A 21,942-nucleotide genomic window follows, 5' to 3' on the forward strand; every position below is an offset into this window, starting at 1 on the left:
CCCGCCCTTTAAGATAGCGTGCCCTGGCTTGTGTTGTAGATGTGATGAGTTCGTCATGTCTCTTCTCTGACTATCACTGGAGAAAGATTGAACCTCTCTGATCTCAGCACATAAGTTCCATGTTTACAATGGTACATGGTAACAAATATTGTCCATCCTGATGCTATAAGTATTTATTTACTCTTTTGTTATTGTTTAAGTAGTTTAAAGTTGCCACCACTCCCATTGTGTCTTCCTCCGATGCTCCTATGGGCATCTGCAAGATTTCCTCTGCAAGAGGAAAACAAGCAGTAAGAGCTGATCTGAGGTCTGCTGTCCAGCTGCCGTCTATGAGAGCCGGCTGTCAATCACTCGCGAACTTCGACCAAACGGTCAAATTATGCAGCGCTGATCAAATATGAATCAACATTATGTTACGTTAATGCTCATTTCTCGCCTCAAATGATTTTGGAAACATCTTGTAGTGCACGGTTTAGCTGTAAAATGAGAAGGTTTTTGAAACGGTAGCCATGTTGAGATCTCTTGAGGGAATACCAAGCACCGCTCACATGGCCGGAGCACAGCCAATAGGAACGCTCTCTCTCTGAAACGACCTGTGATTGGTCAAAGTCTCCCGTCACAGGCTAGATTTTCTGAAGCCTGAAAACAGAGCCATGGGGAGGGGCAGAAGTCTAATTATCTCTCAAAGCACTTGAATTACAATATGCTGAAAGGTTATTATGGAATTTGTGCCCAGTGATGCCACAAAATTGTTGCCTACTGAAGCTTTAAAACTATTTTAGCTGCTGATCAGACTAAGGAAGAAACATGAAATTTAAATTCTTAAGGAATTTGTAGTTTTTGTCATTTTAAAGGTCAAATAATCATGTGATGAATCAGAAATTGTGTCTTTTCTCACTGACAGGTGCTGGCAATGTCCAGTCGCTCCTGGCTTAGCTACTCGTACCAGTCTCGCTTCCATCTGACCCCTCTGTCATACGAGACTCTGGAGTACGCCTCTGGCTTTGCCTCTGAGCAGTGCCCTGAAGGCATCGTGGCCATTTCCACCAACACACTGAGGTATGGATACACACTGCAACATATTTACTTAAAGCGTAGGTGGCCTTATTTGTCATGTTAATTAGAAAGTTCTGAAATGTTTGGGAAGAAATTGCTAATAGTGAAGACAAAAGAAGCAGAACACAATTATTCCAGCTGTACAGTGGTTGCACAGCAGTATTAAAATTTTGTAGGCATCTCTTTATTTGTGATCACAGTAGAAAAGCCATTTCAAGTGCGAACCCTCTAGCCTTTGCTCTGTATCACATCAAAGTAAATAAGAACAACTTCAGGTATATACTGATTGCACCACATTGCCTGATAATGTACTACACCTCCATCTAGTGTTGTAATGGTGATCTGACTGTCAACAGAAACCCTAGGCTGCCCTGTGAATTAATTGTCTGGTGGGACAGCTCGGTGGAGAAGCATAGGTCCAACTTCGAACCGTGGCTGTACCCCTCAAGTTAAAAATGATATTTTCTCTTCTCATCTGTCTGGCAGAATCTTGGCTTTGGAGAAATTAGGAGCTGTCTTCAACCAGGTGGCCTTCCCTCTGCAGTACACTCCCAGGAAATTTGTAATCCACCCGGAGACCAACAACCTGATTCTGATAGAGACTGACCACAACGCCTACACTGAGGCAACCAAAGCCCAGAGAAAGCAACAAATGGCTGAGGTATGAAGTGCATTGATCCTTCTAGTAAAACTAGACTCTGCTCCTGGTCCCTGACAGTATTACATTTATTACAGCACGGAGTTGGTCAGTTGGTTCGATCTACTATTATTTTTCCAGGCTAAAGCTTAAAAAGAAATACTTGATCATTTGTGACAGGTACTTTGCTGTAGCCTTCTTGTATTCCCTTGGAGAATGGTCGACTATAACCTGCACCTGTACTGGACCAGCAAATGTTTGCCGGTTTTGCTTGATAAATAACTGGACTGATTATCAAAATAGTTACCGATTAATTTGAGGTTGATCGACTAATTGTTTCGGCTCTAGTGTACATATCAGCAGGACACCAAAATGTAACACTGCATCCATACTGAGGTGGAATTAGGTGAAAAGTCAGCTATTTTAAGTTGATAAAACCATTAAACACAGTTAATGGGTGGAACTCAGGCAGTGGGCTTTGGTTCCATATGTCCCACTGAATGTGTCAGTCACCTGGTAATGTGGGGGAGATGGCCCACGTTGGTCAAAATGCTGTGGTATCCCTTCAGCTGACCTGCTCTGTTCTTTGTTGCTGTTGCCCTCTGTAGGAGATGGTGGAGGCTGCTGGTGAAGATGAAAGAGAACTGGCTGCCGAGATGGCGGCTGCCTTCCTCAACGAGAATCTCCCAGAAGCCATTTTTGGCGCACCTAAAGCTGGAGCAGGACAATGGGCCTCGCTGGTGCGTCTCCTCAACCCCATACAGGGTACAACACTGGACCAGGTGCAGCTGGAGCAGAACGAAGCTGCATTTAGGTGAGCAGGTTCAATTTAATCTACATCAAGTACATCATTGTATTCAGACGAGGAATGGATGAACAGACAGATGGATAGCAAAAAGGGAAAAATATGGCTGTGCCATAGCGTAAACGACAACTATGCTCAGTACTGCAAGTGCAATAAAGCCTTCACGAGTGAAAAGCTAAGAGCAATTTATCAAGACTTTTGCTCAACAAGAAGCACTACTTTTCTTTCCATCTACTTTACTCACTATTAATCCCTCTTGGGGAAATTCAATTTTTTCACGCCATTCATTTTTTCTTTACACACACATACACACACATGCACACACAAGACTTATAGACAGGCGTTATTTGTTGTGGAGAGATGTCAGAGTGATGGAGCTGCTACATAGTTAGTCAGGCATACATTTGCAGGAAAGCTGTAGGGGTGGAGAAAAAATGGATTCAACTACGTATTGTGATTTATTTTTTTACGATTTCGATTTTTTAATGCCAGAATCTATATATTTGCTTAATTTGAGTCTATGCAGAGGTAGAAGGAAGTTGCCACTTTTATTGTTGTAGTCTGAGTATTATGTCATATCCGTTCCGTATCCGTCAAAAACCAAAACAGACCACAGTGAACCGAAACAAAAAAGCAGAAAAAGGCGGAGGATCCACGTGGATACGACTTAAACCCTCACATTTTATATCCAATGTGGTAAACACTACACATACAGTCATGTATCGAAACACTTTGGGTTTGTAAAAACTTGTATGTTGTAGTGTAGTGTTGTGTAGTATGTAGTTTTGCTTACCCTGTAGCAGCCTCAGATGCAGAATGTTTAGTGGTGCCGATGCTCTGAGGAAATGTTTCTGTAGTTTAATTTCTGTGTAGGACATCGTTTATCAGTTGCTCTTAATTCTCCATCTCACACCTCCTGTCGTTCCCTCTTCCTGTGTTTGATGTTTTTCAGCGTTGCAGTGTGTCGTTTCCCCAACACAGGAGATGATTGGTATGTTCTGGTGGGAGTTGCCAGAGACATGATTCTCAACCCCAGATCAGTCAGCGGCGGCTTTATCTACACCTATCGGCTCATCAGTGGAGGGGAGAAACTGGAGTTTGTGCACAAAGTGAGTTTGACACTTGAACTGAACTTGAATGAAATGATAATTAAAGGTATAATATGCAAGAAGTCACTAAAAAAAACAAAATATAGACTGATACAAAAATAATCCCTCTCAATCATCACTTCTGACCCACTATAAGAGAGTGGTGATGTCTGTTTCTGCAGAGACTTTGCCCCCTCTGCCTGTATTTTCTCTTTTCTTCTTATTTTGCTTTACTCTGGACACTTCTGGCCGTCTGCAAACAGAAATGAGAAAACTAACATTCATTGCCTGCAAATGGCGCAAATGCGAAAAAAAAGCAGCTGCTGTTCCTATCTTTACCTGTAGGTGTGCAACATCAGCAAGCTTACACATTGTGCCGGTCTAAACCCCTGCTACTATTATTATCTTGCTAATAGGTAGTGCAGGTTGGACTGGAACTACAGATCCAGAACCTGTAGATCTGCAGCTGGGAGATTTTGGCGAAGCCTGGTTTCAAAGTTAAATTGACAGTTTTGTGATTAAAGCAAAAAATGCATAGTGCAAGGTAGGCTGGTCGTGGTAGTCGGTGTTACACGGTGGTATGGCACACACCCATTACATTATGTATCTACCCCCCCCACCATCGTTTTGCTTTTGTTTTGCAGAAATAAAACCCATTTAGTTAATTTTGGCTTATCAGCAGCATGTTATCAATAGATAATCAGACGACGGACGCTACATACTGACCGTGAGTGCATCTGCTCCGTCAGCTCAGAGTAGTAGGTTTCATATTTCACACACACTGGACGAGAGAGAGTTGACAGACCGAGAGATGGCAGAGGATTTGGTGTCGAAGCGAAAAGCAAACGCACCTAATTGGATATATTTCTGATTTAAACCCAATGCTGTAAGCGAACCTTAACGTTAATGAGACACATATTGACTACACATATTGACCGTCGTCTTTTCTTGTAAATTGTCTGGTGTAATCGGTAACACCCGTGTTGTCACAAGTTTAGTAACCGGTCAGAATTTTTCCTCACCGTCACATCCCTAGTGCAAGGGAGTGAAATTGAAATGCAGCTAATGTGACTGACATCGCACTGATGTCAGTCACCTGTATATACATTTTACTTTGGGGGAAGTGGGATCTTATCACATGACCATGTAGTTCGGGGCAGAGGGTGCTAATTGTCTGGCGAAACTGTGCTCTATTATGGAAATTCGAGTTAACAGGTCACCGTTGGAGATGGATGCTAAGATGAGGGTTGGGAGAGAGAGAGAGAGAGAAGGGTCGTCAAAGTGTAACAGGAAGGAAATCCTCGGGTATAGTTTTAAACACAGATGTTTTCTCTGGGCAATTCCCCAGAAAGTCAAGCAGGGTGGAGGCCATTGGGGTGAATCAGCCCACATGAGTTTGTTACCTGATGTGGATTAACAAGGGAAGTGAGTCATGAGTTAGCCACTTCTTTTACTGTAAGAGGAATTTCCCAACCACTTAACCAGATCAGATATTTTAGATGAGTCTATCTGGTCTGAACACTCTGATGCACACAGGCATGCATATGCATACCCAGATAGAAAGCGGATTATTCATACCCAAGTTGACCTACTGGGGTAAACAATATGATTACACATTTATGACTACTGACCAATATCTGACCACAAACACTGTCATGGACACACACGTTCATTTATTTTTGTGTGCATGCTACTATCAACTTCCCCAGTCACTGGTGACTTGTAGAGAGTCTGGTTCCGAATAACAATACTCCTAACAACACTACCTGTGGACTTCATTAATTAGAAAATGCATTTAACAAACAGTTTGGAAGTGGAATGAAGGCACTGGTGTGGAGTATGATAATGCAGTGTAATTGTCCCTTTTGGTAAAAAAAAAAAAAAATCCCTAATTTAATGGATGAGGTTTACTTCAATTGTCATTTATTCCATTTCAGGTTCTCTATTTGTTATTGTTGTTACTACTTGTGTTAAATAGATACGTTTAAGAGATTGATAGTTCAATAAAAAAAAAGTAGGGCTATCAAAGTTAACACGATAACGCAAATCCGTTTTAATGCTACTCATTTCTTTAACGCATTAAAGCAATTCAATGTTTCGGAGGTTGTAGCGGGCTCAGTTTTAAAGCTAGAGGATACTGGCATCATATGGAATTAGAAAACCTAAAGAATTTCAACCATATCATATTAGCTTGGCGCTCCAAACTTGCTCTAAATTTTGGCGAGGAAAAACTGGCATGGCGATTTTCAAAGTGGTTGTTTTGTGTTAATTGATTTCCATTAATAAATATATACATACATTTGCATAAAGAAAACATATTTGTCCACCCCCGTGTTGATAAGAATATTAAATACTTGACAAATCTTCCTTTAAGGTAAATTTTGAACAGATAAAAAAATGTGATTAATCGCGATTAACTATAGACACTCATGTGATTAACCGTGATTAAGTATTTTAATCGATTTACAGCCCTAAAAAAAGAAGGAATAAAAAGAAGTTTGGCGGCTAAATTGAATTCCTGAGGGAGCAAAATGATCCCAGTGTCAAACTGCCACTTATGGTGCTTTTTTGTAAGAGGGCAATAAAAGAGGCAACCTAAAATGATCCCTGCGTCTCAAATGGAGTCAAGTTAACATATCAGAGATAGAACAGTTTCTGCATCAGGAATACAATGATTGCAGTTTCAGCTGAACAAAGGATAGCTGTTCCACCCCTTCATAAAAAAGTACTTTTGAAAGACCTCAAACTGCAGCCTTAAGGGTAGAGCAGGCTTTTAAAACCTCTTCGAGGACGACTCTAAACATTTGCATTTGCACCAATCTAAACTTTACTGTTGCAGACCGGGAGAAAGTCCTCTTCAGTCAACTGAGCAGCTGAGCTAATGTGAGGAGGTTAACGCAGCTTTCCATAAAACCTCTAATCTGGAGTGAGTGAATTTCAAGGGTTCAGCTACACAGTCATCAAACTGAACTATCATACTTTTTTACAGACATACCATCTTTTCTGGCTTAAAGGTACAATATGCAATAATTTCCTAAAAACAATGTGTAGACTACCTTGTGATTGACAGGTAGCTACCACAACATTGTCTGGTCTGGGGGTTGTCCGTGTTTTCATCTTAGAACGTTAACCATTTCACAGTGTCTTTTCAGTTCGTGAAAGTTAATTATAACCTTTTTGGTTGCTTAAAAATGTCTTATTCAGCGTTCGGTTGTACTTAGCCCCACCCTCTCGTGCCACTTCTGGTTGCAAAAGACCAAAATGGTGGCGGCCAAATACCAAGATGGCGAAAGCCAAAATGCCGAACTCAAGACTTCAAAACGTCAGCACGCCCCTAATTTGGAGAAACAGACAGGAATACCAGCATGGGAGCAAAGCAACGTACTGCTGTGGACCGGGGCATAAGCAAAATGTATTTTAGCCACCTGAAAATCAATATCAGTTTTTAAGTGTACTCTATATTTTCACCACTTTACCTTGCTGTCAGGCAGCCCTTTCCGACAGGGAACTGAAACCACCATGCCCTCCTAATGGGCCACCAGACTCCTTTGAGAAAAAAACAATTATTTAACTTTGCAGAACACGTAACTAGACGTTTCTGGTCTAGTGCTGCCTCGATCGGTTAGTTTGTTTGTATTATTGTGTGATTTTGGTGAATCTGAGCTATTCCTTTAAAACACCACTGTAAGTAATACACTGACTATGGATAGGTACCTCACACAACCCCACTTCAAAAAATCTAAACTATCCTTTTGAATCAGATGGTCTTCTGCTTCTTAAGAAATATGAGCCGTTTCTGTTTAAACAAACCTGCTGCATCTCAACCTAAATGCCTAAAATAATCTGATTAGCTGCATGTTAATAATTCATTGTGTGTTGATTGGCAGACCCCGGTAGAGGACGTGCCTTTGGCCATTGCTCCGTTCCAGGGACGAGTCCTGGTGGGAGTTGGGAAACTGCTCAGAATCTATGACCTGGGCAAAAAGAAGCTGCTTCGCAAGTGTGAAAACAAGGTAAGCCAAGGACCCAAACACACACACACACACACACACACACACACAGACAAATATATGCACCTAATGTAGCTCTTTGTGTTCTGTGACCTGTTGATGTGAATATGTTAGACAGTCCAATTGCAGGTTTGTACAGCGCAACATATATGTTCCACGTGCTACGAAAAAAAATGATCTGTGAGATGAATGACACTCCCACACTAGCAGTGTAGAATAACTTGTTTTCACATTCCACAACTTGTTTGTCAAACACAAGGAAACACAAGTTTTAAATTATAGGTACATTAAAAACGAATAAATATCATATAATCGAATTTAGATTATTATATATTTTACAGAAATTATAGTGATTAGATTATTGTATTTGTGGGCGACAAAAATACTATTGGTCCACTGATCTCAATTTAGACTGTGAAAGCCGCTTGTATAATACTGTGTATGATCCGTTTCTGAATGGCTAACATAATGCTCTTAGATGCTTTTTGATTTTCTTGTAATGCCACTACTGACGCTCCGGAAACTCAGATGTTAATTTTAAGTTTATTTAACAGGACCACAATTTCACTACTGCTGAAGTTCCTCTTCTTCTTACAGAGTTATTTTGTTGGTGGCATCTCTCCCAATTCTTTGGGATGTGCACACGGCACAACACATGCCCATATATAGTGTTTAGGGGGCGCTACCTGTAAGGGATAATGTACTGCGAGCCGGTCATTGTTGTGAGATGAACCCTGACAGGGCGATGCAAACAATGACCCGCTAGCTGTACATTATCCCGCTTATTACGCGGCTACTTATATAAGAAATCAATAATTTGACACAAAAACGGTCCAACATCAGAACTGCGCCCCTAGCAACGGTCTGTTATACAAACCAACGGTCTGTTATAAAGAAATAACAGGCCATAGAACGCCGTGATTGACCAATCCGAATCAAGTATTCAACTAAGCCGTGTAATTAATGCTAATAATAAACAACTGGTTACATGCCTCCAATTCATGATCAAGTGGGATTCATCATCATGGGTAAGAGCAGATTTGGATGGTTAAGAACATTTTGTGCATTTGGAGTTGACTTATGTTGCTGCTTTTGTAAAAAGCAAAGCTGCTCAAAGTCAGTATGGTCAAATAATGTTTCTCAATCGTAAATCTACCTGTATTGACCAAATGTCTCCTCATGGCTTAATGTGATAAAAGAAACTCAAGTACAGGTAAATCCAGTATATAGGATAAATAAGCCATTGGTACATTGTCTCTGTTTAACCTCAATTAATTTGCCAATAAATGTCAATAGAGATGAACATGGAACACTGGCTTTTCCGTCCTGAAAAGGCAAATTCAAAGTTATTTTTATCTGACCGTGCAAGACGGCACTGGTTTAAATGAGGTGAATTATTTAATTCAATAAAGAGTCTCCTGCTCTTCCTTTTTAGATTGGATATAATTCTGAAGTATGTCAATTTAAAATTAATCACAGCAAAGGCGCACAGTCTTATAAGGACAGAAATGATAAGATTATAGCCCCTTTTCGACCGCAGGAATTTCCCCCCTCGGAACTAGGAACCTTTTGTGTGTGTTGCGTTTCGACCGCAGGGACCAGGGTCTAAATGAAGTTCTGGGGACATTTTACAATATATGATAATATTGCATGTCCTGTGCCTTGTCTGATAGTCTGTGGATGTATAACCTAATAAGATATATCTAATGTGTTACTACAGCCAATAAAGAAAGTACAGTTATACCAACAGGATACAGTAGAGCACAGAAGCCGTTTCCATGCTGTGAGGCAGACAAGCGCTCGCTTCTGCCTGTCTATTCACATGAGGAGCGCAGTGAGACCTCGTTGATCCAATTGGGACGTCAGTTGAGACAGTCTGATAGTTGCATCGGATAGCCGTTTTCATTTTGTCTATATGTATACTGTATCTGTCCCTATCTAATAAACCATAAATAAATTAATAAGTCACGTCATCACTGCAGCGATTTTACACAACAACTTTATGAAAACGAATATGGTACTTGGTGATATCTGCACACTATTAGAAGATATTATTAAAACTATTGGCGCTCTGTTCTGCCATTCTTTAATGCTATTTGATATAATCTTGGATTTCTACAACCGATGATGATGATTTTATCAGCTGCTCCACAGCTGACTGCGAGTGTCGGTAGTTCGATCCTCTCCTCTGCGCCCTGGAGGTGGAGGGACAGTGATGGTGAGACAGCGCTGATGAGATATTGAGCAGAATTTGTTTTGTGTTGGCTGATATATTTTACATTTGTAAGGTGCTTGTAGAATAGTTATGCTCAATAGCACAAATAGCACTGCTTTTAAATGTTTATGATAAAGTGGATAGGGCCTATAAGTATGAAGAGAAGTTAAATGTGTGAGAGGCATCATTATACGTATAATGACATTTAATGTCTACAGTCTGGCTTCAATTCACCACCTCACCATCTGCGTCTCCAGCTTCCTCTACCTCGGTGCCTCCATAATGTGCGTACGCACGGGTCAAAGTTTCCGTACCGGTGCGCACATTCTCCCGTCAAGTTTGTTTTTATAGATCACAACTATTGCGTGGGAAGTGGCGTACGCAACGGTTATAAATGAAACCCCTGGTCATGCAGTTTTTTCATACGTCAGCAGACTAATTTGCCTAATCTGCGCAGGTCTTTAGACCACTATGGAAACGCACACAACATTGGGGTGAAGGATCCTTTTTGTTTGCCGAGGCTTTGTGTTTTGGAATTAATAGTTATGTCATTGACAGTTGTCTAAATGTACACTAGAACTAGTGGCGCTGAAGAGCAATGTTTTGGCGAGTTTTCACCGAGTTCTTTCGTGTGTATACACAATTCTGTGTGAGGTAATGTGATTAAAAAAAGAAGACCACAATAGCCTATTGAATGAAAACAGGCTTTGCAAATATTTTATGAGGTAGGAAATGCATTTGCCATGTTTGTGAGGTCTTAAGGATACACACAGAACAGTTTTTGTTTGCAGTGAAAACTCTGCACGGTACGTGTAAAGGCGTGGTTGGTGTACGGCACTCTGTCTACCCAACTGTTCTATCGTAGACAAGATACGACGGATCGTTGGGCGCTGTATGTATGCCAGCTGAGGATTTCACTGTTTTTCTTACCCGTTTGGTTCCTAGTTTATTGTTTGTGTCCTTCCAAAAATACAAAGTCTGTAACTGAATCCGTTTTAATGAATAGCCAACAATGAACAGTGCTGCACACTGCAGAGATTTTCCTTCACAGTATGCACATGGGGAAGTGTAGATTTAATCCTGCATGGCTGGAAATTGATCTATATAGCAATTGGCTTTTGCCAAACATCACCAACCCCTATTGTGCACGTTCTAAAGAGTTTGACCTATCGAGTATGGGTGAGTCGGCCCTGAAGAGCCACATAAAGTCACTGCGTTGATTGCACCTAGCTAGCTAACGAACAAGAAAGACAAACTGACAAATAAACAGATTTAAACAAGCATGAGTGCTCCAGAGCAAGCTTGCAGGATGACGTATGACTTGCAACTTTTACTACAGTCATATGTCATATTCTCATTTTAGCAACAACCTGTTTTTTTTTTTTTTAGTTTTGACCACTAAATTAAGTTATTTGTCAAAAAATGTGACAAACAGTGTGGCTAATCAACTTAGACAGTAAATGACTCAAATATGAATATCATAAAAATGCCAAAATACACTTGAGGGGGCATTAAATTAAGTTACTGAGGGCGGATATCAGCAGCTGAATGCCAAAACGGCAACCTTCTGAATAGCCACAACTTCCTCTGGGACATGCAGGCTCCAGTCTATGAATAGGCAACATCAAGTGTAAATTTAGAATTTCATCTTTTATGAGTTTCTCCAAAAATGTAGATTTCTATTTTGGCTGTCAATCGCAAATTAATCACACTTTTTTTGTATCTGTTCAAAATGTACCTTAAAGGGAGTTTTGTGAAGTATTTAATACACTTATCAACATGGGAGTGGGGAAATATGCTGCTTTTTGCAAATGTATTTATATTTATTATTGGAAATCAATTAACAACACAAAACAATGATAAATATTGTCCAGAAACCCTCACAGGTACTGCATTTAGCATAAAAAATATGTTCAAATCATAACATGGCAAACTGCAGCCCAACAGTCAACAACAGCTGTCAGTGTGTCAGTGTGCTGACTTGACTATAACTTGCCCCAAACTGCATGTGATTATCATAAAGTGGGCATGTCTGTAAAGGGGAGACTCGTGGGTACCCATAGAACCTATTTTCATTCACATATCTTGAGGTCAGAGGTCAAGGGACCCCTTTGAAAATGGCCATGCCAGTTTTTCTTCGCCAAAATTTAGCATACATTCGGAGCGTTATTTAACTTCCCTTGCGACAAGCCAGTATGACATGGTTGGTGCTTTTGAGTGTGCTTTATTGACTTTCCTCTATTGCTCCCCTGTTTAGCACGTTCCCAACCTGGTGACTGGCATCCATACCATCGGACAGCGTGTGATCGTGACCGATGTCCAGGAGAGCCTGTTCTGGGTTCGTTACAGACGCAACGAGAACCAGCTCATCATCTTCGCCGATGACACATATCCCCGCTGGGTGACCACGGCCTGTCTGCTCGACTACGACACCATGGCCTCTGCTGACAAGTTTGGCAACATCACCATTGTAAGTTTGGGGATGGGGAGTATTGGCTGTGTGTGAATATCTGGAATACACTGTATAGTATATAATACATCAGATTAGGCACAATTTTTTTCTTTGTAGCATTGGACTCAAAAACATTAGCAGTGAATGCAACACAAAAAAAACTTCTGGAGCCCAGTGGGACTGACAAGCTAACGAAATACATGTCTTCATTTTCTATTTAATTTTCTCAGGTGCGTCTTCCCCCCAACACCAGCGATGATGTGGACGAAGACCCCACAGGGAACAAAGCTCTATGGGACAGAGGCCTCCTTAACGGAGCATCACAGAAGGTAAAACCATTATTCTCCAAACTATCCGCCTTGTAAGGCTTCTCTTACATTTATCTACTTTTTTTCTTATTTGTTTGTCTGTCATCTTTAAAAAAACAAACAAAATAAAAATAATTTCTAGCTTATATTGTAGGTACCGGTAGATACCCTGAATGAAATGCAAAGTAAGATTTGTTTTCTGTATTTCACTGGTCATGTCAGCAGATGATGTGGTTCAGGGTTCAGGCCAGTGCTGAGGGTTAGTGTCTGAAATAGAAAAATTACCATCAAAATTATACGTTAGTAAGAATACATTGATGACAAAGCATACAGATTACAAACAAGCACAATTCTTCACCTACTCATGCTAGAGAGGCCAATAAAGCACGAGACTAAGCCATGAGTGTCTTTACTGCATAGCCGCACTTTTATGCGTGCATTTTTAGAGTCTGACCAGTCTATTCCTCAGCATTTATGTGTAAGACAGGAATGTAGAGAGAGCAAAAGGGAGTTTTAATGTTAAAACGGTCGCTTCAGGCTTTGAGTTGTGGTTCAGGAAGAGACACTGGAGGTGTTTTTAAAAGTAAAGGAGGCTTCCTTGATAGGGCGGGTCCTTCCAAGTCAAGTCTTACAGATGCTTGGCAAGAAAAAGAAAATATTTTTTTTTGCTTTATTTAGAACAATTCAGTACATTACAATTTCTAGTAGGAATATTGATTTTGCATTCCTCAAAACAATATAAGCAGATTAAAAACATGTAGGCCTATTAAAAAATATATATATAAAATCAACAAGGATTTGGACAGCTACCAGACCCCAGTGGAAAAACCCAATTTTACTTTGCCGACTGTAAAACAGACTTCATTCAAACTCGACAGAAACAAATAAAACTCATAATACCCGTCTTGGAGAGCACTTTCCACTGTTCGAACAATCACCAACTCTGATTTGGTTGAAATAAACCCATAATTCACCATGTTAGATCTGAAAAGAAACGGCCGTTGTGCTCAGAGCTCCTCAAACCCGTCTTGATTAGCCTAGTCTTTCCACTTCCAACAATAACCAACTCTGGTTTGGCTGAAATAAAGCCTTAATTCACAGTTAGATGTGAAAATATTCCGACTTTCCCTGCCGTTGCTCCAATACCTAACCAATAGCCTGTTGAACGAGTCCAATGCTGAGCGACGAAAGTCAGAACAAACTTTTAAATTCGGCCTTGTAGATCTAATATGAGTGAAGATTCAGCAACTGGATTGGCAATTTCTCGCTTCAAATTTGTTCCGAAATATATTCTGGCGGACTGCTGAGGTGAAATAATTTAAAGTTTACTAGAATATTTCCCGTTTCCAATTCAGGGGACAGGAAATGCATTATGTGCATAGAATTGTGGGTGTTTCAGGAGTACAGAGGACACAGTCCTTCGGCGGGATTTGATAACGGTGCATCCTTGAAATTCAGCCGTTGAAGGATCCTTCCTTGACATCGAGAAACATCCAGCGTTTTTCTTTTGAGCCCAGGCCGCGCAAATTTGAACGATTCAGGCCGGCTCCTGCTGTGGCCAGAATGTCAGGCCTTTGCACTAATCTGCCTCCTCCACTGTTCTGACCTCCAACCGCGAACACACAGAGACACAACACACATGCACTTACACAAACTGCATAACATCGTTAACCACAAGTTTAACCTACTCACAAATTCAAGTGTGTACACACACACACACACACACTAGGATAGATTGGAGAAACACACACAGTATCACTCATCCCACATTTAAATACGGGTCAAAAACTGTTTAGGTAGCAGATAGACTGGGAAAGTCCCTCAAAGTTAGACATTATGAGTTGGTTCCAGTTGTCTTTGTGACGCAGTGTTTGTCTGCTATTTTCTGCCTCCGTGCACATTGATTGAGAATTCCGTTTGAGTTTGGAAATGTACCGTGTCTGTATTTAGATGTTGGTGTGGAAGCCTGGAGGAACTTAATTATCCATACATGGCTTGGCTAGATGCTGTCTTACATTAAATTAGAGGCATTCCACTTCTATTTGATTAATGTATCTCTGAAGATCAAGGTCAGTGAGACAAAGCTGTCTGTTGAGCAAAATGAAAGGATTGACTGTTAACCCCAAATGTCACATAGTGTGTGATGGTGATTTCTGTCATGTTGTTTCGAACTGTCTCCTGGGGAATCCTTCACTTCTCTTCCCCGAGGCTACATCGGCCTGTGCCAACTTCTTTCTTCAGCTCATCAACGCTCAAGAAACAAAAACATCTTTTGAGTCTTGCTAATTAGCCTTTGTTGGCCAGATGTGACATTTCCACTGTGTTGGAATCCCCCTCGAGGCAAAGATGTGCCTCAACAGAAGGACAATGAGGCACAGTGGGGGTTTTTTTCAGCTACGCTTACGTTGCGTCTGGATGCTGTGATACAGAATGTCAAAATGTCGGCACAAGGTAGAGTACTTGCTCTGGATGAAGGGAAGGTCGAGGTACATAGGGAGAGAGGACGGACCTGCCGGTCTATGTGTATTCATTTCTCCCCCGTTGTTGTTCAGCACTTGTAGCCTACAAGTAGGATAAAATTGCAGCTCTCCCGTTGCAAAGAATTCCAAAAAAGAAAAAAACGTGAACGTAGCGGTTGTGGCGGTTGCTTGCCATCCCCTGCAGTTGGCTTGTCAATACTGCGGTTATTGCCACAGCCCTAAAGAAAAACAGTCCTGCAACTTCTCGTGAGTGTCGCACAGTAACACACAACACAGTTACAGACCGCAAACTAGGGCTCTTAATCAACAGTGAATATTTGAAGCTTAGGGATGGCTCAACCTGCAGCGTGCACGGGACCGCTGCAACCAGAGGAGCGCTTTAAACTCACGGTTAGTAGGCAGCACGGACTCGTGGTCATTAAAGCAGCACATTTCCTCTGTCACACACTCGGAGGCTTCACCCACTCATGTTTTTTTTGGATAAAATGTGTCATGATGAGTCCACGAGTGCTGTTTTTCCGCCTCGTGTGGATGGTGCACATACGCCTCTGTGCGCACAGCGTCTCAGGCTGAATTTTATTTATCTCACCGTTTTATATCTATCACCACCCCACACACCTCACGGTTTGGCACGCATGTGAACCACGGATTAATTACATGCATATTTACTGCTGATCATAATCGTCTGATATTCAGTACAAATGTGTGATCGGGAGATCCGCATCAATGCTTACTAGTCGCCGATCCCTGTATATCGTTATTTAGTTGTTGTTTTTTTAGCAATCAAAAACATAGATTGTGTTGTCCCGTTTCTGTGCTTTGGGGATTATATTGAATCTTGAGAAGGGCTCATTAATCCCCCCTCAGGAGACCTTGTTGTTAGTGTCATCCAGACCCGTTGGTTCTCACCAGTGAGAAGCCGAGTTCTGTACACTTCTTACTCAGTTGTGTCTTTCTTGTTCTATCTTGGTCTCACGGCGTCAGCGTCACTTATGTCCTGTACACAGTTTGCTGAGACTAATACTGAGGTTTTATTACTCTTCAATCCCGCCTTTGTATCCAGGGTACATCCTAATTATTACCTTTAATTACTGACAAAGCGTTTTTTTGATGGTTATTGGATTAGACCTGACCATCCGGACCAATTTCCTCTAACCAGAGGATGACTGTGTCTTCTTTTTGACCTTGGCACAGAGTCCTCTGTTGTACTTACTCATACTCATGTACTTCATTCATACATACATACATACAGCTCCAATGACAGATGATCTCACGCTTTTCCAGTCTTTCACCCCAGCCTCTTTCAGTTGTTGTTTGTTTTGGGGGGTTTCTCCCTTCAGTCTCCTCTTTAGCAGGTACAATGCATGCTCAATAGGGTTTAAGTCTGGAGATTTACTTGGCCAGTTTAAAACCTTCCACCTCTTTCCCCCGTTGTCTTGCTGCATGATGAAGGATCTCCCGATCAGTTTGGTTGCATCTCTCTTTAAATTGCCAGACAAACTGTTTCTGTAGACTTCTGAGTTCATTTTGCTGCTGCCATCATGTGTTACATCATCAATGAAGATCGATGAGCCCGCACCAGAAGACGCCATGCAAGCCCAAGCCATGACATGACCTCCACCGTGTTTCACAGATGAGCTTGTGTGTTTGGGACCATGAGCAGATCCTTTCTTTCTCCACACATTAGCCTTTCCATCACATCAGGTTCATCTTTGTCTCATCAGTCCATAAAACTTTGTCACACAACCTTCGAGCCTCGTCTCTGTACTTTTTGGCAAATTCTAATCTGGCCTTCCTATTCTTATTGCTAATGAGTGGATCTTCTGGTGTAGCCTCTGTACTTTTGTTCCCGAAGTGTTGTGCGAACGGTGGATTGTGAAACCTTCATTCCTGCCTTCTGGAGGTTGTTGGTGATGTCACTGACAGTTGTTTTAGGGTTTTTCTTTACAGCTCTCACAATGTTTCGGTCATCAACCGCTGATGTTTTCCTTGGTCTACTTGTTTGACGTCTGTTGCTCAGTACACCAGTGGTTTCTTTCTTCTTCAGGACATTCCAAATGGTTGTACTGGCTATGACCAATGTTTGTGTAATGGCTCTGATTGATTTTCCATCTTCTCTCAGCTTCACAATTGCTTGCTTTTCCCCCATAAACAGCTCTTTGATCTTCATGTTGGTTACACCTTGTTTAACTATAAATGCAGTCTGCACAGGCAAAACCCAAAGCTGAAACTGAGAGTAGACATTCAGTGCTATTTATTGTTTGAATAATCAATGTAATAGGACACACCTGGGCAACAAGAAACACCTGTCAGTCACATGTTCCAATAATCTTGCTCACTTGAAAAATGGGTGGGTTCAAACAAAAGGTGCTATTTTCTAAGTTTTGTCACAGATCTAGATGTAGATACCTGGAAATAGAAGCTGAAATTTCTGATCTCTTGTCTCATATTCATCTTTTGATGTAAAAACCAACAATAAAGGAGTTGGCCTCGCTGCTCTAATAGTTTTCGAGGGGACAGTATATATTTATTACCACTCTAGGCCTTCCACCTTCTCTTCCCTCCTCTCTCTCAAACACACAGAGCAAGCGTCGCAGCGCTCCGTCCGTCTCTGTAATTGCCTCAGTCCTCAGTCAAAATGTATTGAAAAAAGAGAGATCGTATTATTTCCTAAATTCACTACATGTTTTTATCTAACGAGTTATTTTGCTTCTGCTTATTTTTTCATCATTTAGCATTTCAAAAACAACAGTTTCACTGCAGTTAAAAACTCTCCCACACACACCTGTATTAACGGGGCAGTCTAGCAGCAATCCAACAGCACGATAAATTACATTTATATAAATAATAATGAAGGCGGCGGTGATGAAGAGGGAACAGTGTTTATTTTATGTCTGAAAACTCTGGCAGCTGACCGTATGAGACCCAACAAATTATGAAGACCTTTAGAAACATTACATCCCAGTCACGTCATTAAAAGAAGTGGTTTGATAAAGTTTAACCCTCAGCCTACCAACCTATTTAACATACTAGGACTACTGACTGAATGAACTATAAGAAACAACCATCATAAGAAAATGTTAACTTTTTTCTTATCAAAACATTATTAGTTATATAATTAATGTCATCTGAAGCAAAAGAAATTATTATTATTTTAGGAAAGTTAGTTAATTTGCTTGTCAAACAAAAATAGACCCGACCACAGGAGTAAGTCTGTCTGCTGCATCCGTGTCTGTCTCCTTCACAATGACTGACAGTTCCCTTGCCCCCCTGATTGAGTGTGACACTTTAAATTTGAACCCTTGGCCAACATTTAATCTATCTTTTCTATTTTAAATTCTTTAACTGCGTAGGCTGCAATTGGGTGCTTTTGACAGGGGTTTTCCACCACATGGATCGGAAATGGTTTAATATATTTCGTGATTTATAGATTAAAAATTACAATTTAGGTCACATGGAATGATGCTCAAAATGAAAACCGTTTTGTTCAGAGTCACATGAGGTAGTGAATAGCCATGAGGGGTCAGGAATGATGACTGTGATCTGTGTTGCTATTATTATCTATCTGTTCGTGTCTCAGACTGACATTATCATAAGGTCATCGTAATGATCATAATTCTACCAGACAAACAAAAACACGTGGCTGTCTTTCTTTCTTTCCCCCGTTGTCTCTCCAGGCTGAGGTGATAATGAACTACCACGTAGGAGAGACGGTGTTATCCCTCCAGAAAACCACTCTGATCCCTGGAGGTTCCGAGTCCATGGTCTACACCACTCTGTCTGGAGGCATCGGCATACTGGTCCCATTCACCTCACATGAGGTACAACACAAACATCTGCACGCACACACACAAACACACGCACGTCATGAGAGGCTAATGCATAATTGTTGCCCTCAAAATACACACCGCCACTGTCTCTGTCTCATTTGACAATTTAAAAAAATTGTTTTTGTCTTTTTGTACTTTTTATTGCCATTTTTTTGCTCTTCTTTTTCTAATGCCTCCCTGTGTTCTGTCTTTTCATCCAGGATCATGACTTCTTCCAACATTTAGAGATGCATATGCGCTCTGAGTTCCCTCCACTGTGCGGCAGAGACCATCTCAGCTTTAGATCCTACTACTTCCCAGTCAAGGTTGGTATTGTTTTTACGTGTGTGTGTGTGTGTGCGCTTTTTGACTGGACCGCAGAGAGCGAAATGAATGGAAAGCGTCTCAATGCTTTCCATTCATTTCCTATGGAAAGCAGGAGAAGCAGTCGCCCAGTGCATGGCGGGAGTGTTTCGGCAAGTTGGAAAGAGTCTGTATTTGCATAAAGCTGAAACATTGCAACTTTATGCAAATACGCCCGTCCAGCGCGATGTGTCCGGCTCACGAAACTTGGACCAAGCTGTCAAACTAGACGGTCTAGTTCTAAAATGAAACCAGATTCAACAGTGGCACAGCCTATTTCTCGCTTAAAAAGTTTTCAGAAGTAGATTTTGGTTGATTGTTTAGACGGAATAACAGAAAGTTTATGAGCAGGCCGTCATGTTGTTTCCTGTTTGAAACGGCAAGCAGAAACCCAGGGACCAATCAGGTACATTCCACGACGGGATACGTCACCGCTTGAACGGCCAATTGAGTGGAGCAGTGCGTCCCCTAGTGTCCTCGCCGGACCTGGTGGGCATGTACCACTGGATTTAACATTATAGACATGACCACTGACTATTTGTGTAGCCACAAATTCACAGACTGACCATACACGATCCAGCCATATACTCGGTTTTGACCGAGTTTTGTTTTTTTAAAGATCACGTCATCTGATCTGTTCGTCTCCTTCAGATATGCATTTCAGCATCACGGACTGTTTTTTTTTGTCTTCTTGGTATTTCTCTCCAGAATGTGATCGACGGAGATCTGTGTGAGCAGTTTAACAGCATGGACCCTCACAAGCAGAAAAGCGTGGCAGAAGAGCTGGACAGAACGCCGCCCGAGGTCTCTAAGAAACTGGAGGACATTCGCACTCGCTACGCCTTCTAATCGCACACCTTCATGCAGCTGGGGTGGACAGAGACACAGTCATTAGGACTAGACACACACAAATCCTTCTCTGCCACGTGCCCCCGTTCAGGACACAGATTGACGGACACTTACGGGAACATTATACGGTTGACTGCGGGCAGACAGTGGACGTACCACAAGATGTCACATGCTCGTGATTCCCGTACATTGTTCAGTTATGACGCAAATCACACGCACCTCGTCTTCTTCGCCAATGGAAATAACCAGCAATCAAAACTAAAAGTGCGCGAACAAACACCCACACAGTATCGCCGCAATCGCCCCACGTACATACTTATTGACTCAAGTACTGAGAATTTTCGGTCACACCTCCCCTGCGTTGTCGTCAGCAGAAAAACCACACACATACAGCGAGACCATTACATGGAGACATGGCGGGAAGTCTCGGCCGGTTCAGCTCTCTTACATTGCTAGTTTGTCTCGCCACAATTACCTTCATTCACACCAACAGCTGTGTGAACAGCATTCTCACACACACAGCTATCACATTCACGAACAGCTGTCGCGGGCGGCATTCACTCACAGCTGTGTGAACAGAATTGACACGCATCCGACTGCGTGATGAGCAACTGTCGCATCTGCACCCCAAGAGTACATACATACATACAGACGCTAAATCATCTGTCTTCTGGGAGCAGCTGTGTAAATACATTGTATTTAAAGCCTTTTTTAAGCTCATGCCAAGCAGTAAGGGACACAGTGTGTAGAGATTGATGTCACTCTGCCTGGACACAAGACCCTTGAAAGCTGAGAATATTTTTAATGTCTGTTATTTAGCAAGAAGGTGTTTTTCAGTGTGTCCTCTATCTTTGATCTTAGCTAAATAAAACAAATGTTTTTGTATGATTTGTTTGATGTGTATTGGTTAGAATTGTCATGATGCATATACCATAGTCCAAGATGGTATTACTAAATCTTTCTTAGCCCCTTGTTCTACCTGTCTGTGTGATAACACTCCAGGCTCATTAAAGCATATTGCTTACTTGCAACTGGGAGCCAAACAGGAGCCAGCGTCTAAGCCTCGGGGTCACAGTTCAAGAAGTGTTGCCATATTGTGGAATTAGACGACAGCTGAACTCAGACTAAATAAGTGGGTGGAAGAACACTGAAGGTTTACGCTGGGTGGTGTTCTTCTCAGTCCTGTAAATTCCCAACCTCAGCCACAGGCACAGACATAGCATTCCTCAGTAGTCACTGAATTTAGGGGTTTGTGGGATGGGGGCAGTGGTCTGTTTTTTGTAAATAAAGTTGTTTTTTTGTGCTTTATAAAACCACGTGTTTGTGTCATTTCCTGCCACTGTGGAGAACCATCACTCAGCCAAGGATTCCTCGATTGCGTTTGTCTCTATCAGTTGAACACATTAGAGGTCCAATATTAAGTTTTTCTGATTTGTCATGGTGTCTGCAGCAACACCGGAACAGTATTTATATGGTTTTGATTAAAAGTTAAATTACTTAAATTTGATGGATTTGATTTAGAACTTGTATGCAGTTATGTCATTGTGCACTAACTGGCTGAAAACAGCAACTCTTATAAATTCAGGTGTTGAATCTGTTGAGTTTAAATGTGCTGAGCTGGACAGATGCTTCAGTGAGGTTAGACAATCAGGTCCAGTTGCCATGTGTTCATTTGAGTCAATAGTTCAATGTGAAAAATTAAAGGTTGGGAGCATTTCTATTACCTCAGCGGCTCTCAACATGGTGAAGGCAGTGCTGACCATAGACTGTATAGATGGACGACGAGTCTCCACTTCCTTCAAACTGAACAAAAGTGAAGTCAAAATATCCCGGATACGGGAGCTGCTATCTTGAGATTTTGACGTCATTT

General features: G+C 41.5%; 1 protein-coding gene across 1 annotated transcript in view; it reads left to right on the plus strand.

Moving 5' to 3' along the window:
• Positions 1–21,385, plus strand: part of sf3b3 (splicing factor 3b, subunit 3) — a 37,583-nt gene extending 16,198 nt beyond the window's left edge. Inside the window, exons 18-27 of the mRNA XM_037767258.1 lie at positions 905–1,059; positions 1,543–1,717; positions 2,302–2,507; positions 3,451–3,607; positions 7,474–7,599; positions 12,069–12,281; positions 12,494–12,592; positions 18,729–18,872; positions 19,082–19,186; positions 19,932–21,385. Coding sequence (XP_037623186.1) covers positions 905–1,059; positions 1,543–1,717; positions 2,302–2,507; positions 3,451–3,607; positions 7,474–7,599; positions 12,069–12,281; positions 12,494–12,592; positions 18,729–18,872; positions 19,082–19,186; positions 19,932–20,072 — 1,521 coding nt within the window. The 3' untranslated portion in view covers positions 20,073–21,385. The remainder of the gene's footprint in view (positions 1–904; positions 1,060–1,542; positions 1,718–2,301; positions 2,508–3,450; positions 3,608–7,473; positions 7,600–12,068; positions 12,282–12,493; positions 12,593–18,728; positions 18,873–19,081; positions 19,187–19,931) is intronic.
• The last annotated feature ends 557 nt before the right edge of the window (positions 21,386–21,942 follow it).

Source organism: Sebastes umbrosus, chromosome 4 (genome assembly GCF_015220745.1).
Source record: "Sebastes umbrosus isolate fSebUmb1 chromosome 4, fSebUmb1.pri, whole genome shotgun sequence".
NCBI lineage: Eukaryota > Metazoa > Chordata > Actinopteri > Perciformes > Sebastidae > Sebastes > Sebastes umbrosus.